General features: G+C 48.9%; 1 protein-coding gene across 1 annotated transcript in view; it reads left to right on the forward strand.

The window, feature by feature from the left end:
* The first annotated feature begins 7717 nt into the window (after positions 1-7717).
* Positions 7718-17360, forward strand: part of Spred1 (sprouty related EVH1 domain containing 1) — a 43549-nt gene continuing 33906 nt past the window's right edge. The window contains exon 1 of the mRNA XM_070005754.1: positions 7718-8024. Coding sequence (XP_069861855.1) covers positions 7993-8024 — 32 coding nt within the window. The 5' untranslated portion in view covers positions 7718-7992. The remainder of the gene's footprint in view (positions 8025-17360) is intronic.

Consider the following 17360-nt stretch of genomic DNA (forward strand, 5'->3'; position numbering starts at 1 on the left):
AAGCCCAAGAAATGATCATTGTTGGAAATAAATGAGGTACATTTCTCAGGATTGTCAAGGAAATTGAAAAGTAAAAGGAGAGCTAGAGTTGTTGTGCCTTTCAAGTGCAAGGTCCTGAGTTCAAACCCCAGGACTAGAAAGAAAGAAAGAAGGAAGGAAGGAAGGAGAAGAAAAGAAAAGAAAGGAAGAAAGAAAGTAGCTCTATTTCTAAAATGGAGACTGGCTTGGAGAATGGAAGATTGCAGAGAGCAGTTTGTTCTGAAAAGCTTCATAGAGACAATCAGGAGATGTGTTGAAAATAGGCAAGTTCAGTGAGAAGGGCAAAGAGCCTGTTCAAAAGGACGTGGCATTCCTTGGCAAAGGACCCAGAAGGAAGTCTGTGACATTCAATAGAGGAAGGAAACTTGAAATAAACAAAGATTGGCTCCAACCCAGGAGGCAGTCAGAGTGTGAAGTGTTTTCAGGCCTTTTGATAAGGAGCTTTCCAGCTGAAGGTGGCGTGACATTCTCTGGTGTGAAGGAAAGCCAGTGTCTGCTCAGAGTTTCAAACTTAAGAACACAGACCCCTCTTTCCGGTTTCAGGTTTCACCAGAAGTCAGAGGTCAGCCCAAGGGACATCTTAAGTTTGCAATCTTAAACATGGGATTTTTTTCCTTATTGGTGGGCATCCTAACTTTCTCACACAAATGCATATAATCATAATACTCCAGGATTCCAATACAGACCCGTTTGGAGATGCCAGTAAGATTGCTCCTTGCACCTAAGGTAGATGTTAAGCTGGGCACTGGTGGCTCATGACTGTAATCCTAGCCACTCAAGAGGATAAAATCTGAGGATTGCAGTTCAAAGCTAGCCCAGGCAGAAAAATGTGAGATTCTCATCTCTAGTTAACAACCAAAAGGCTAGAAATGGAGCTGTGGCTCAAATGGAGGCATTCCAGCCTTGAGTGAAAAAGCTTAGGGACAGTATCCAGGCCCTTAGTTCAAACCCCAGTACCATCATACACACACACACACACACACACACACACACACACACACACACACACACACACACACACACACACACACACACACACACACACGATGGATTCTACCATATACATGTATTTACAAGCATCTTCTCTCTAGCCTTATGAGTACTACTTCCATCATTTTCCCCCCTATCTAGACTATTGTAATAGTATGCTTTTGTTTTCTTAGTGATGCAGGAGTTGAACTCAGAGCTTGCTCAGCAGGCACTCTCCCACTTGGAGCCACATCCTGGGCCTGCAACAGCTTTTTCTTTAGTCTCCAATGTCTGATAGTGTAGCTACAGAGACACCAAAACCAAAAGGATAACATGTTTACCCAAAATAAATGATAAAACGAAATCCTCGTATCTCAAACACTGACATTCCTGCTGCAGTGCTCTATACTCTGACAATTCTTCCTCCCCCTCCCTTTCCCTATCTTTTGTTGGTATGGGGTTTGAACTCAGCACCTCACACTTGCACACCTCCAACTAAGAGCCTGCCTTGCCAACAGGTTTCTGGGGTGAGGCTTTGTCACTCTGAGAAGTGAGGAGTTACGATACTAAACAAGAGCACTTGCAGCCTTTTTAAAATAACACAAATCAATGAACTTGTGCTTCCCAAGCTAGGCATCTCCTGTGGGTTCATCAAAGACTTTAATTATGAAATTATCCTCTCTTTTACCTTTGGTGGATGGTGCTGAATAGATAATCAGAGAGCAGAAGAGGGAATCCCAGTGCTGTAGTTCAAGCCAATAATAACATATTTGAGAGTGTAACCATTGTCACATGGCCACATGACAAGATAGCTACCTGAATTATTCATAGCAGCACAAGTACACACTGCAGCATCTGGGAAGTGTTTCCTGTGACAGGAGAGATGTCCAAACGTGTCAGCCACCAGTTGTCTGCAGTTCCTGAGCACTTATGGCCAGCCACATCTGCTAGAAGCACCCGAAGACACCCACCTGCTGTTGCCTTCTGAGAGGAGTCCTGCCATCCAGACTCTAGATTTATCTTCTAACTTACGGAAGAGATCCAGACCCCACTGTGAGAACTGATAGCATAAAGGATGCTTGAGGCTCCTGGAAGGCAGCAGATAACAAACAAAAAATTTAACCTAGTCTTTATCTAAAAGTAGAATGCTCCTGCTCATCACCATCAGAAGGAATAATGACTCTTAAATAGCCAGCTACCTAGTGGCTCTCGCCTGTCATCCTAGCTAATCAGGAGGCTGAGACCTAAGGATCGTGGTTTGAAGCCAGCCCGGGCAGGAAGTCCATGAGATTCTTATCTCCAATTAATCATCAGAAAACCAGAAGTGGCACTCTGGCTCAAGTGGTGGAGTGCTAGCCTTAGTGTTTTAAAAAAGCTTAGGGACAGTACCCAGAACCTGAGTTCAAGCGCTGTGACTGACAAAATCAAAAGGAGAAGGAGGAGGAGGAGGAAGAGGAGGAAGAGGAGGAAGAAGAAGAGGAGGAGAAATATCCCATCTAGACAACTATGTTTGAAATATGATATAAAATACTGAAACACACACAGAGACACACACACACAGAGACACACACACAGAGACACACACACACACAGACACACACACACAGAGACACACACACAGAGGCTTTTGAAGATGCTGCTGCTTTGGGTTTCAGCTCTAGTTACTCTTTACTACTGTGGAACCCCCTAGAATCTAACTTCTCTGGTCTCCACTTCCCATGTTTATCAGTTGGGAATGGGTAATAATAATTACTGGGCAAGAGTGTTAGGAAAGAAGGTAAGCATCTGACTGCATTAAAGTCTTATACTTGGTTAATTATTACTCACTAAAAGGGAAGCAAAGCCATAAAGCAAAAATCCCAGAACTGTGGAATCTTTTGTTGTACTATATTTGTATTGCATGCCCCTCGCCTTAGAAATCTCGTGTGATGCATAGCTCAATCCTTCATGTTTGTTGTAGTGGGACATAATGTTTAAAGAGAGCATGGGAAAGGCACTTGGGAGCCTGCTGGCAAGGAAGGGGTGCTTTATTTAGTATCAGGGGCTTGATAAGCACTCTTCCAATGAAGATTACACTGAGTATAGAGGAAATCACAGACGCGTGGTAATCTTGTGGAAACTTCCTGTGGAAGGCAGTTATAGCCTTAAAAGTAAACGGATTTCACACTCACCGGATACTACCAGACCAACAATTGCAGTCCTTAGGGGGGAAAGGAAAATAGCATACTTATCCTTTATACTTTATATTAGTTTGGAAGAACATGGAAACTGGGGATGGAGAAACAGAGAGATGCCAGAGGCCAGGAAACTATTTAAAAGTATGGTTACCTTTTAGAAATTCCACTGAGAGGCAGGGCTCATTAGCCAAGAAAGTGGTTTTACACACACACACACACACAGAAAATGTATTAAACAAAAAGTACAGTATAGCATGAAGACGTTCGTTTTTTATTTTTTAGGGTCCGGTCATGGGGCCTGAACTCTGGGCCTGGGTGCTGTCCCTCAGCTCTTCAGCTTAAGGCTAGCGCTCTACTACTTGAGCCACAGCGCCACTTCCGGCTTTTTTCTTTTTGCTTATGTGGGGCTGGGGAATTGAACCCAGGGCCTCAGGCATGCAAGGCAAGCGCTCTACCACTGAGTCACCTTCCCAGCCCCAAGATGGTCCTTTAATAACTAATGTCGAGACACAAATTTCATAGCATCTGCTGAGGAATAATGTAAAGGGTAATTTTGAAAATGGAAATGCACACTTGTGTTTTATGTGTTACAAGAACCTTTGTGTGTTGGCCTGGCTGACTCCTGTCTGGCTTTCTAAGTGCACAAGTGTCTGCTGAGAGCTAGTGCAGGACACGATGTATGTGCAATGGGGGACCACACACGGCAGCTCGAGAGCCACAGTGACCCCCAGACTCCAGCAGCACTGCAGCAATGCAGCTGTTGGTTTTGTGCATAGGGAAGATGTTAACATAGTATCTCACCTAAACACTTTATTTAAAAGTACTGCTAAAGAGAACACCAAAAATATGACACCCAGCCTTTGCCCTTCAAGTCCCTTCAAGTTCAACTACGGGAACAAACAAACTCACAAAACATTAACTAGCAATCAAAAAAAAAAAAAAACTATGAAAGAAGTTGAGATCTGATCATACAAAGTATTGAAATGAGCTCCAGGAAATGAAAACAAGGTTTCTCTCTTCTTTTTTTTTTTTGTTGCTGTTTTTGTTTTCCTTTCTTTTTGTTCTGTGTTTATGTGTGTTGGGGAGTGAGTTGTACGAGAGGTGCAGAAATGAAGGGGTAAAGGCTGAAAAATGCAGCCATGGTGCTTACTGGACACTCCTGAAAATGAGCTATACAACTAGTAGTTAGGGACAGGAGGGAAAAACTGGGAGAGAGCAGGTAAAGAGGTGACACTGTCCAAAAATCAAATGTACTGTTTACCTGACTTTATGTAACTGTAACCCCTCTGTACATCACCTTTATCAAAACAAAAAATGAAGTTGAGAAGACAAATTCTGAGTTCCCAAGGAAGAGGATTACCAGAGAATGAGCAGTCTGGAGAGAGAAAGTGGTGCCTGGCAAAGCCCCGGCCAGCTGCCAGAGACTTGGGTGAGGACAGGGTACCTTTTGCTAGCCCTGTGAGCCCTGGAGACTCCTACCCGGGGCTGCAAAAGCACTGTCCTGACAGAGGGGGTACTTATGCCCACCCCCACTGCAGTCCTACTGAGCACGATCATTAGGCCAAAGCATAGGAACCTGCATGTCAAAAAAAAAAAACAAAAAAACTACTCCCAGACATGGAGGCTTGGCATGTTCTGAGTTCCATCCACAGTATGAAATACAAACAGAAAGATGGAAAGACGGAAGGAAGGAAGGAAGGAAGGAAGGAAGGAAGGAAGGAAGGAAGCAAGCAAGCAAGCAAGCAAGCAAGCAAGCAAGCAAGCAAGCAAAGAAGAATTCAAAGTATTGTTGAAGACTTAAAATGATAAAATACTGAAAAATGTGTGGCCATCATCTATCCACAGCCAGTCAGTCTCCCTCTCTTCATGCGCTCAGCCCACCACGTCACACTAGCTTGTTGGAAGAGGATCTCAGCTATCATGTGGGTGATATTGTTAATCTTTCAGTGTGCAGCTCTGAAGATAAAGATTTTTTTTAATGTCACAAACCAATATTTTAAAAAGTTCTTTATTTTCATCACATTTCCGGTGAAGAAGTAAAAATCCCCCAATTGTTTCCAGTTTTAAATACTTGCTCAAACAGGAGTCCCATAACGAACGTCTTCCACACTGCCTCTGTGTGTCACTCGCTTGTACCTTACCTTAGGTCAGGGAAGGCCCCTGCAGTTTGGAGCAGCTGCTGATTTAAAGGTAAACTACAAGATTTCTGCAAGGACCCTGATCCTATGCTATAGAATCATTTCTGATTCAGATCTCTATCCAGGTGAGGGCAATTAAAAACAAAGTTAGTAAGATCATACATGCCGGCTGTGGTGGTTCACACCAGCCATCTCAGGAGGCTGAGGCCTGAGGATGGAGGTTCAAAGCCAGCCTGGGCAGGAAAGTCCGTAAGCCTCTTAGCTCCAATAAATTACTCCATCAAAAGCCAGAAGTGGAGCTGTGGCTCAAGTGGTAGAGTGCTAGCCTTGAGCAAAAGGAGCTCAAGGATGGGACCCAGGCCCTGAGTTCAAGACCCAGGAGGAGAGGGGTGGTGGAGAGCAGAGATCATGTGTAACTGGGTAAGAAGTAAGAAGTACAAGCACACTTCAAATGGGCAAAGAAGTACCCTAAGAAACTACCAGAGAGACTGAGTGGTTTGGTGCTAAGTCTCAGCCAGGGGCTTTGCCATAACTTGTGAAACTTTCACCTGAGCTGTTGGGAAGCCCTGTGTGAGCGAGTGGCCAGGCCATTGCCGGGCACGGGACAGCTTTCCCATCTCCCGCCCTCGCCGTGTCCCTGCTCCTAAAGGCAAGCCTTGCTGCTGCTGGGGGGGGGGGGGGCGGGCAGAAGATGGGGGATGGCTATTTGTCAAGTAAGTTACTAGAGCTCAGGCTCTGGCCACCGTCCCGTGACTGGTGCTCTGCCGCCTGAACCACAGCTCCACTTTTGGCTTTGGGGCGGTCCAGTGAGCACGAGGGTCTCCCAGAGGCTGTCTTTTCCGGCCCGGGTTGGCTGAGAACCTGGATCCCCAGCGCTCGGCCCCCTGCGCTCCTCTCCTCACCCGTGCGGTGGCGGCTCCGAACTGAAGCCGCTCGCCCCGGACACGGGCTCCGCGGTTATCCCCAGTCCGGAAGAGGTGCGTGTGCGCGGGGTCGGGCGGCCCCGAAGCGCGCCGGGGGTCGGGGCGCGGGGCTGGCGCGGCCGGGGCAGCGGCCTGCGAACACCTGCGGGCCCGCGGGCGGCCGGGCCGGGCCGGGCGCGTGTGCGCAGAGCCCGCGGCCGAGTCCCCGGGCCAGGCGGGGCTCCCCGCCGGAGCGCTGGGCGCACACGCTGACCTCGAACCGTGCCAACGTGACAGCCGCGCGCCCCGCCGCCCGCCCGGCGTCCGCGGCGCGCGAGTTATGCAACCGCGCGGGCGGCGGGAGTGATTTCCTGTGCTCCGGCTGCGCCACATTCACGAAACACGCCCACCGGGCTTCAATGGAAGCCGCTCTCCATTAACAAGCAGCGCCGCTTTCCCGGGCGAGCGCCGAGCGGGGCGGCGAGGTGGGGAAAGTAACTGGTCGGCCGGCCCGGCCCACCCCCGCCGCGCGGCCGAGGGCCCGCAGGGGAGCTCCCGGTGCAACGCCGCCCCGCCGCCCCACTGAGCACGGCCGGAGCCGCGCCAGGCCCGGCCCGGCCCAGCCGAGCAGCGCACGCGCGCACACGCAGGACAGACTTTCCTCCGCGGCCTGCAGGTCCGGGCCGCCCGGACCTTCCACGCCGAGCCGCGCGCAGCAACAATGCGACCCCGCGCGGCGCCCGCGGGCCCGCCCCCGCCCCCGCCCCGCCCCCTGGCGGCCAGCCCAGCCGGCTGCGCGCGCACGCACTCACGCGCGAGCGCGCCGCGTATCCCTCCGCCCGGGCCGCCGGCGGCCTGGGAAGCGGAGGAGGAGGAGGGGACTACTTTCCCGAAACTTGCGGTGCAGCCCACGACTTGGCCCGGCCGGGACCCGCCGGGGGAAGGGGCGCCGCCGCTCCGAGCCCGCCCGCCCTCAGCCCTCGCAGCCGCCCCGTGCTGCCCCGTCCGTGCCCGCGCGCCCCCGGCCCAGGCCCGCGTCCCCGAGGCGGCGCGGGGACTACTTCGCGTCCCGCTCCCCGGCGCCCCCGGCTCGGGCGGCGGAAGGAGCGGGCGGCGCGAGCGCTTCCGCCGCCCCCCTCGCGGCTCCCCTCGGCGGCGACAGGCGCTGCCCTCGGAGCTGCGGCTGGGCTCGGCTGGCGGGGCCTGCGGCCGTTCCCGGCGCTGCGCTCCTCTCCGCGGCTCCCGGGACCCCCGGCGCCCCCCTCCCCGGCGCCCGTCCGCCGCCGAGTCCCGCCCGGCCCCGAGCGCGTCCGGAGGAATCCGCGGGGCCTCAGGGCCGAGCGACCGGGGATGGCGGGCTGCGCCCCCCGCCGCCCGCAGCCTGGGCTCGGCGCCCGCCCGGCGGCCCCCGCCGCGCGCAGCCCCGCCGCCCGCCCGCCGCGCCCCTGAGGCCGCGCCGCGCGCCGCCCTCCCCCCCGCCGGCCGTGCCAGCCCGGGACCCCGCGGCCGGGCGCTGCGCTGGGGCACAGGAGTGAGGCTCGCCGGGGTCGCCACGGCCGCGGTGGCCGCCGTCTCCCCCCTGCGGGGGTGGCCGGGGTCCCCGGCGCGGGGGGCGTCGCTACGGGCGAGGCGTCCAACATGGTGAAGCCGCTGGGCCGCTGCCCCTGCGCCCCCCCGGCCGCCGCCTGCCGCCCCCCGGTGCCGCTGCTGCCGCCGCCCCGCCTGCCGTCGCTCCTCCATCGCCAGACCGGATCGCGGTGAGGAAAGATGAGCGAGGAGACGGCGACTTCTGACAACGAGTAAGCGAGCGCCCGCGCCCGCGCCTTCCCCTCCGCGCCGCCGGGCCTGGCGCCCGGCCCCGGGCCGCGGGGCGCCCGGCGGGCTCCGGTGCCTGCTTTTGGGGGGGGGGACGTTTTACTCGGCGGCCGCGGGCCCGCTCCGCCCTTGCGCGTCGCCCCTTCCTGCCGGGGAGGGCATCGCCGCCGGCGGGGCTCCGGGACGGCGGCGAGGCGTCGGGGGGCAGCCGGCCGAGGCTGCCCGGGCCCCGCCCGCGAGCGCACCCTCCGCCCGCCGCACCTGGCGAGCCCCCCGCCCGGCGGCGGGCGCGGGCCGGGGCGCCCCTCCGTCCTCACCCCTGCGCTGGGCGACGCGGGGTCGGGGTTGCGCCTGCGTCCCCTCCCCCTCCAGCGTGGACCTCTGGGTGCGCGGGGGGCACGGCGTTCAGGAAACGCGCGGGTCAAGGCCACCCCGGAGGGCGGGGGGCCGAGCCGCCGTCCGGTCCGCGCGGCGCTCGCGGGGCTCCCGCCCCCCGCGGGCGCACAACTCGGGTTCCCCGCGCCGGCTCCGGAACGGAAACACCCTGTAGGCGGCTCTGGTCGGCTGGAGGTCGCCGAGCGCGTCGGTGACTCGGCCGCAGCTCGGGCGCTGGGGTCGGGGCCCGGCCTGCCCGCGGGCCCCTCCGGACGCGGGAACGGGGGAGTCGCGGCGCGGTGCCGACGGCTGGCGCCCTGGGGTTCGAGTCCGAGCAGCCCGGCGAGGCTGCGGCACGTTCCTCCGGACGGGCCGTCTTCGGGGACGGCCTCCGTCCAGGGAGGCCCGGGCGGGGCGGGCGAGCGGGCGAGGCGGCGCGGGACCGGGCAGCGCCGGTGGCCGCCATGTTCTCGCTTTTTGTGAATCGCCCTCATTTGCATAGTACACTCTTCATTCATAAAAACATAATTAAACATCCATCACCTCGGCCGGCCTGGGAGGATCTTGCGAGCGCGGCCTCCCGGGCCTGTCCGTCGGTCCGTCCATCCGTCCGTCCGCAGGCGGCCTTGGAGCCCGGGGAGCGAGGAGAACTCCCAGTTTGAGATGAAACCCGAACGCACAGCGCACGCACACAAACAACACCCGGTTCTCAGACTGTTGACACAGTTATGTGGGAAATATCAGTGCGGGGAGGTGCTGGGATCACGTGACCGCCTCCATTCATAAAATACCTGGCTGTCCATTCACAGTGCAGCTCGCCGCCTGCCGCCTTCCGCGGAGCCGACCTGCTGGCGGGCGGGCGGGCGGCGCGGGGCGCGGGCGGGCGGCGCGGGGCGGGGGAGGCTGCGGCCGCGGCTCAGCCTCCGGCCTCCCCGGCCCCCCTTGGCCGGCCGACTGCGATCGGAACGCGAAGATCTAGTTCGGGCGTGGGAAGGAGGGCCTGCCGGGCTCAGATCCGAAGCGGTGTCCTTCGCCCTCTGCTCGCTGTTGCTGCTCTGGAAACACGGACGCCGGAAGCAGGTTGTTTTCCGTGCTTGCGGTGAATGGTGAATGAGCTGAAATGCGGGTTCTGGGCGCGGGGATACCGGTGAGGTATCGCGGTTTCAGAACTGAGAGAGCTCCCGTGGCCGGACCGCCGCGGGGCGATCCCCAGGAGCCCTCAATACTCCGGGCTTTGGTAAGAACGATACCCGCAAACGCTTCCATTTTTATAAACCTGTTCCGTTCGAAGCTGATGTGTTTCTCTGGCAAGCAGGTTTCCTTCAGCCGACCTTGCTTGTGCATTAGCCGAGCCACCAAGAGTGAGTTCTTTGGAGAGCAGCTTTTAATCTGATAATTTATGTCTTATCTGTAATATAGGAAAAGGAAGTTTATTGTTTATAGCCATGTACTTTGAGAATGAAATTTATTATTTATAATCATATACAAGAAACAAGTGTTATAAGGCAAAAGCCCAAAGCTCTTGGAATAGTTTATACCAATGATAGGGATTCTATTTGAGTCTTAGACATATTTTCATTTTTATCTTTTTTTTTTAGCCACAGTTCATAAGGATCTGATTTCAGTAGACTTTCTACCATTGCATCGCTTCTTTTTCACTTACAAAAAAATTGCAAATCACTATAATAATCTATTGGGAAAAATGTTAATTTTTTTCTAGGTTGCTTTTGGAAAATCAGTAAGGCCTTTAGAAGCCTCGTTTGAATTTATTTGAATTTAAAGTTCTATGTTAGTCCTAGGTGGTTTTATTTTTTTAATGTTAGAGGATGTGTAAAGCTTTATCTCAAACAATGACAGACCAAATGAGATAAAAGGATTAGAATAGGATGAAATCCTTACTGTTTCCGCTCCTGCTTAAGGCTTGCTTTTCAAATAGCAGCCAAATAAATGCAGTCTATCTAGAAAAATTCTTTGTTTCATATGTACAGGAACTAAGCTACATGTGATTTTTTTATTTTACAGAAATAGTTTCATGCCTCAGAGGTTCTCATTAGATAAATCTACCATATTTATTAAGCGTGTTGGGTTAGCCTTTTAAGTAGGTTTTTTGAACTTTATTTTAAGTAGGTGCACAAAGATGTTTCACTTCCAGTCAGATTATGAGGACAATGTTAAATAGAATTTAAACTATTAAAGGCATATTACATAATGGGGAAATGTCTCTGTGCTTTGTTATTGAATGAATATAGCGGTACGTGTTCTCAGCCAGTTTGACCAAAGCTCTTGGAGAAAGGAAATAGCTGAAATATTAAGCATTTTACTTACTAGCTGACATTATCCAGAAACACTGTGTCAGTACTAGCCTTTCTGATAGCAAATTGGGATTATATTAAGTTTTAGAACTAGGTTAATTAGAGTTAGGTCAATTGTGATAAACTTGATATGGTGTAATCTGGGTTAGAACTATAAGTCAAAAGCAGATTTTTGTCATATCGTTCAGTGCCTCATTGAAAGTGTAACCTATGATGGGTTAGTCCAAGGATGTGTGCGACTATATATTTACATCTGTATACCATGAATGTATGTGTATAAATATTTGGTGAATGTGTTTATATATATTTGTGTGTATGTGTAGAGTTGGAAAGTATACTAGAAATGAATGGAAACTAGAAATCTGTGTAATATTAAATACTGTTTATATAGATGTAGGTGCATAAAAATTGTTTAGAATTCAATCAGTCTATGTAAATATGAGCTAAATGACTGCTCACCTGCTTTAGCTTCATTTCCATCTTCTTTCTGGCTTAAAACTTGACAGTCTTGAATTGTGTTTTTGAAACACTATTCTGGCCTGCCTGAAATGATCTCTCCCCAAACAACTTCCCTGCAAGTGATCATTTTTCCTCAGATCCCTTTCTTGTTTACACTAGACTGTCCATACTCCACCCTGTCCTTCCCTCCCTCCTGTATTGTATTATCTCTTTATTTAGACAGCTTATATTAGGATTTTTAAAGCCATACATTACTTTTCGTTTTCTTCCGGTTTTCTTGCTAAATCTACCCTATTTGACCTTTCACAGTGGTTGGTGATAGATGATTAGTAAATGTGGTTGAATTAATGGATTTATACTGCCTCATTTTTTAGGTTTGGGATGTGTGTGTGTGTGTGTGTGTGTATGTGTATGTGTGTGTGTGTGTGTGTGTGTGAATTTCTAAATGATTTTGGTGTGCATTTGCGAATGTTAGCTGTGCTAAAAAGTAGGTTGAGAAATTAAGGGAAAAGTAAATTACTATGCTTTGAAGAAGGTTTTTTTTTTTAAGGCCAAAATTAGCCTCATTTTTAAAATATTTTTCTTCTGCAAGTTTTAGAAATAACTTATTTCCAGCCTAAAACTGTCATGGGGGGGCGGTGGACACTGTTCAAACAGAAATGTACTCAGTACCTGACTTATGTAACTGTAACCCCACTGTGCATCACCTTGACAATAAAAATAAAACAACAACAACTATGCTAGACACAGATGAAATATTTGGCAGGGTTTGACCTCTGAGCTGTATGTACAGTAGAAGAACCATGTTATCAAGAAGTGTGTGTGTGTGTGTGTGTGTGTGTGTGTGTGTGTGTGTGTGTGTGTGTGTGTGTGTGTGTGTGTGTGTTGACATAGAAAGTTCAGGACTTAGCAGTTTGTATCTCTGGCTGTTTATTATTTTTAAGTTGTTTTGGTCTTCTACAGATTTTCTGTATGTAATGCCAGCTGTGAGGAACTGGGTAGGGATAAAGAAGAAGAGACTGATCAGGAAAGGGTCACAGGAAGAGAATCCATTATTTCCGGCTGTGGCTGGTGACTGAGAAATGCCTGACTGGAAAGGGTGAGGATCATTGGTGACTGGGAAGTCTTACCACATGTAGGGAAGGCTTTGTCAAAAAGTCTACTTTTCTTCTTCAGCCTTCAGGAGGAACTGGAACTACCGATCTAAAAGTATTTTATTTACCCTATGCAAGAGTAGTTTACTTTATATGTAAAACAATCTCTAAAGTGAATAAATAATAATTTGTCTGCATTGCTACTAGATTACAAGAAAATGACATTTTGGTATCTGGTCATACCTGTCTTTTTGATGTAGGTGATATAGCATGCTCATTTGTTTGATTTTTTACTTTGTGCCAAGCACCATGATACATGTTTTACTCAACTATTACATAGTTTCTATATGCATAAGCATTTTCAGTAGAATGGAATTGCAGTACTACAGTGATACATTGTGAGTATTACCATGGCATTAAATATTCTTCCAAAACTACATTATTTTTATTGTATGATAGACCTTAGCTTTTATCAGTATACTATTGTACTTCTATTTTTTAACATTGGATTCTGAGGTTTTGAACATTTGATCCTGCGGTTGCTTTAAAAAAAAATGAAACCTATTTTTCCTTGAGACAAGCTAGTAATGGCGTTTTTTAAAAAGATGAACGTATTTTTATTTGCCTTCCTCAAAAGAAAAATTCAGTATATGGTAGTGTTTGGGCTTTGAAATGCTTGGGCTTTTTTTATTTTTTGGTGCCAGCCCTGGTGCTTGAACTCAGGATCTGAGTGCTATCCCTGAGGGTTTTTGGTTGTTGTTTGTTTGTTTTTTGGTCAGTTTCGGGGCTTGAACTCTGGGCCTGGGCGTTGTCCCTCAGCTCAAGACTAGCACTCTACCACTTGAGTCAAGGCTCTACTGTCAGGTTTTTTTTTTTTTTTTGTAGTTTATTGGAGGTAAGGATGTTAGGAACTTTCCTGCCTGGGCTGGCTTCCTGTAGCAGTCCTCAGATCTCAGCCTCCTGGGTAGCTAGGATTATGGGCATGAGCCACTGATGTTCAGCTGTCCACACGATTTCATGGTCCCCACCCCCTTCTTAATTTTGAATATGAAAAATGAAATCTTGTTCCTGTGTTTAAAAGTGCTGGATGGCAAAATAATTTTGGGGGGTAGGACTTTTAAAAAACATTACAAATAGGATTAAAGTGAGCATTCCCAAACCGTTTGTGTATATTTATTTAATTCTTAGTTATCTTTTATACAGTATGGTATAGTCAAGGAGCATTAAATTTGGGATTTGAGACACATTTTCTTCTTAATTCTGGACAAATCCTGAACAAGTAAAGGCCTTTGTAGGCCTTGGTCTCTTAGCTTGCTTATTATCAGACCACTTGAACTAAGCATCATTATGGGTCCTTATCTCTTCTGAAGTAATACAAGTGGTTGACATTGTGCCAGTCAATACATTTTGTAAAATTTATTTATTTATTTTGTCAGTCATGGGGCTTGAACTCAAGGTGGCCTGGGTACTATCTGAACTTTTATAGCTAGGAGCTAATGCTCTACCACTTTGGGTCACAGCTTTCACCTCCAGTTTTCTTTCTAGTGGTTAATTGGAGACAGTAGTCTCAAGCTGAGATCTGGGTTCAATGTCAGCCTGGGCAGAAAAGTCTTGGTGAGACTCTTACCTCCAGTTAACCAGTCAAAACCCAGAAGTAGAGCTGTGGTTCAAAGTGGTAGAGTGCTAGCCTTGAACAAAAGAGCTCAGGGACAGGGCCCAGTCCGAGTTCAAGTCCTACGATTGACAAAAAAATAGTTTCATAGACTTAACTGTCCAGGCTGGCTTTGCACTGCGACCCTCAGATCTCAGCCTCCTGAGTAGCTGGGATTATAGGAGTTGAGCCACTGGCACCCAACCATTTTGTTAGGGTTTTTTTTTTGGGGGGGGGGTGGTGGTACGGTCATGGGGCCTGAACTCTGGGCCTGGGTGCTGTCCCTCAGCTCTTCAGCTCAAGGCTAGCACTCCACCACTTGAGCCACAGTGCCACTTCCGGCCTTTTCTGCTTATGTCGTGCTGAGGAATCGAACCCAGGGCCTCAGGCATGCAAGGCAAGCACTCTACCACTGAGCCACCTTCCCAGCCCCCATTTTGTTAGTTTTAAATATTGTTATTTTTTACATAATCAAGCAAATGAAAACCTTCCAATAGTGTTTCCTAGGATGATAAAGTTAAAACATGAATTTTGAATAACCAGAATATGTAATCCTATGGGTTTGTTTTTTTTTTAATGTTGGGGTTAGTAGCCCTTTCTCCTTTCTTGGTTGTTTGTTTTGAGATAGGATCCCAAATTCTACGGCAAGCTGGTCTCAAATCCAGGGCATTTATATGATCCTGCCTTAGCTTCCCAGGTAGCTGAGACAGTTGTATATTGCCATGCCTTTCTGCTTGTGGTGTGAGGGTCATTAAAAATGGACAACTTTTGAGTATGGCCTCTATCCATGGATTAGATGTCCATGAGCAAAAGGCCACCATTGGAGTAGTTCTTTAAGGACCATACTAACACTCTGCCAGACTTCATGCTTTACTTAATGAATGACCAAGAAATACCACAAGTAAATCTGAGTCGTTTGTCCAAATCACATTCATCTAACACATTTAATCCCTTTAAGAAGTTTACACAGTTTTATTATCCTTTGATATTTAGATTTAGTTCACTATTAATGACAAGTTTGTCACAGTTGCAGCTCAGCAGTATAGAACTAAAAGCCTTCACAAATCTGTGTGTTTCTGTTTTGGTAATACTTAGAATGAAAATGCAGTGAATTTTTCTTAAAATCTTAACAGGGTTGTCAGTCCAGGTGTTAAATGACTGTAGATAGAGTTTTTGTTGACTTGAGTGGGAAGAAAATGACATTTTATTTGTACTAATGTGTAAAATGTGTTAGTGTTTACGGTAGAAGGCAGTACTCACAAACCCTAGCTGTTTTAGGTATATCTGTGACAGCACCTGTGTTCATTCCTTGGTGCTGTAGCAGCTAGGTCCCACATTGGCATTTGATAACAGAAGTGCCTTGTCTCATCATTCTGGAGGCAAGTGCTGGGAGGACCAACTTGCTGGTAAGGTAACATTCTAAGTACATTCTAAGGTGCTAGGGGTTCGGCTTCAAAATGTATTTTTAAGGGGCACAGTTCATCCCATAATACCAATAGAAAAGTTCAAACCTTTTCTCTTGGCAGAGTTGATGCTCAGTAAAACAGTATTTATAGTTATCATACCTAGAAATTATAGCTATGAAACCCATTAGTAGATAGTATGTGTTAAGAAAGAACCACACTGCTGGGCATGGTGGAGCAGGGCTGGAATCCCAGCACTTGAGAGACAGAGGCAAGAAGGAAGATAATAAGTTCAAGGACAGCCTAGACTGTATAAGGAATTCCAGGACAGCCTGGGCTGCATAGCCGGTCTCAAGAAACAAAACCCACAAACACATACCAAAAGACTTGGACAGATTGCATAACCTGTCTTTGTATTTGATTCTCCATCTGTAAAGCTAGGATAATATGTCCCTGCTTCAGCGGGCTGTTAAGTAAATGTGACCTCCCTCCTTAACAGTTTTTGATTAGCGATAAGGGAATGTTAAAAAGAACTTCTGGTTCTTCAGAAGAACAGGGGTATGCTCATGAAATAATCAGTGCTCATTTTCATGTAGCCTAAGGGTGGGAATACTTTTTTCTTTTAAGGATTATTAACTTGCTAGAAAACATATATTTCAATTTAAACGTTATAAAGCTCATTTGTATTTTAACCCAGATTGGTCTCAGACTTGGTCTGAGAGACCAATTGTTCTCTCTCTCTCTCTCTCTCCCTCTCTCCCTCTCTCCCTCTCTCCCTCTCTCCCTCTCTCCCTCTCCCTCTCCCTCTCTACCTCTCTCCCTCTCTACCTCTCTCCCTCTCCCTCCCTCTCTCTCTCTCTCTCTCCCTCTCTCTCCCTCCCTCTCCCTCCCTCTCTCTCTCTCCCTCTCTCTCCCTCTCTCTCCCTACCTCTCTCTCCCTCTCTCTCCCTCTCTCTCTCTCTCCCTCTCCCTCTCCCTCTCTCTCTCCCTCTCTCTCTCTCTCTCCCTCTCCCTCACCCTCTCTCTCTCTCTCTCTCCCTCTCCCCCTCTCTCTCTCTCCCTCTCTCTCCCTCTCTCTCCCTCCCTCTCTCTCTCTCTCCCCCCCCTCTCTCTCTCCCTCCCTCTCTCTCCCTCTCTTTCCCTCTCTCTCCCTCTCTCTCCCTCTCTTTCCCTCTCTCTCCCTCTCCCGCTCTCTCTCTCTCCCCCCCCTCTCTCTCTCCCATTGTCCCTGAGCTTTTCTGCTCAAGGCTACCAGTCTACCACTTGAACCACAGATCTACTTCCTGCTTCATGGTGGTTAATTGGAGATAAGAGTCTCATGAACTTCACTGACCATGCCCAACTGGCTCATACATTTTAATCCTTATTCCTTCTCAGCATATCTGATTCATAAAACTTGGTGTTGTTTATTTTTAAATAATCTTATCTTGGAGTCATTTTATCTGTTTTTAATGAGACAGTCTTCTGTGAAGTCTTAGTGACCAGCATGTACAAATACAGAGAAGGACATGTTTTTGTGCTCCCAATACTAGGCTACTTCTTGTTGAGCACAGGTTTCTGTGATAGTTTGTATTCCATCACAGATAATACTGTTCACAAGGCTTATATTTATGCTTTTGCATTGAAGTTTTTATTTTGTTTTAAATGGTACTTGGGATTGAACCCAGGGCTCTTCACACATGTAGACAGGGGGTCTACCACTAAAGTGGTAGAGGGCTGGGGCATGTTTTCTATCTTGTGTTTGAGATGGAGTCTTGCTAACTTTAACTTTGTCTAGGCTGGCCCCAGATTCCCAGTCCTCCTGCCTTACCTTCTGAATAGATGGAATGGCAGCGTTGGTGTTGTTTTAAGGGAATATCAATGGCAAGAATACAGAACTCTGTCATAGCAAATGTAAAACTGAAAACCTGTATAAAATGGGATATGGTAGAACTGTGTAGTCATTAGTAGTAATGAAAGCAGATCTCAAGACAAAAATTAGAATGCTTAGAAATTAGAACTACTAGCCAGGTGCTGGTGGCTCACA

The sequence above is a fragment of the Dipodomys merriami genome, unplaced genomic scaffold (genome assembly GCF_024711535.1).
Source record: "Dipodomys merriami isolate MVZ:Mamm:240054 unplaced genomic scaffold, mDipMer1.0.p SCAF_69, whole genome shotgun sequence".
Taxonomy (NCBI): domain Eukaryota; kingdom Metazoa; phylum Chordata; class Mammalia; order Rodentia; family Heteromyidae; genus Dipodomys; species Dipodomys merriami.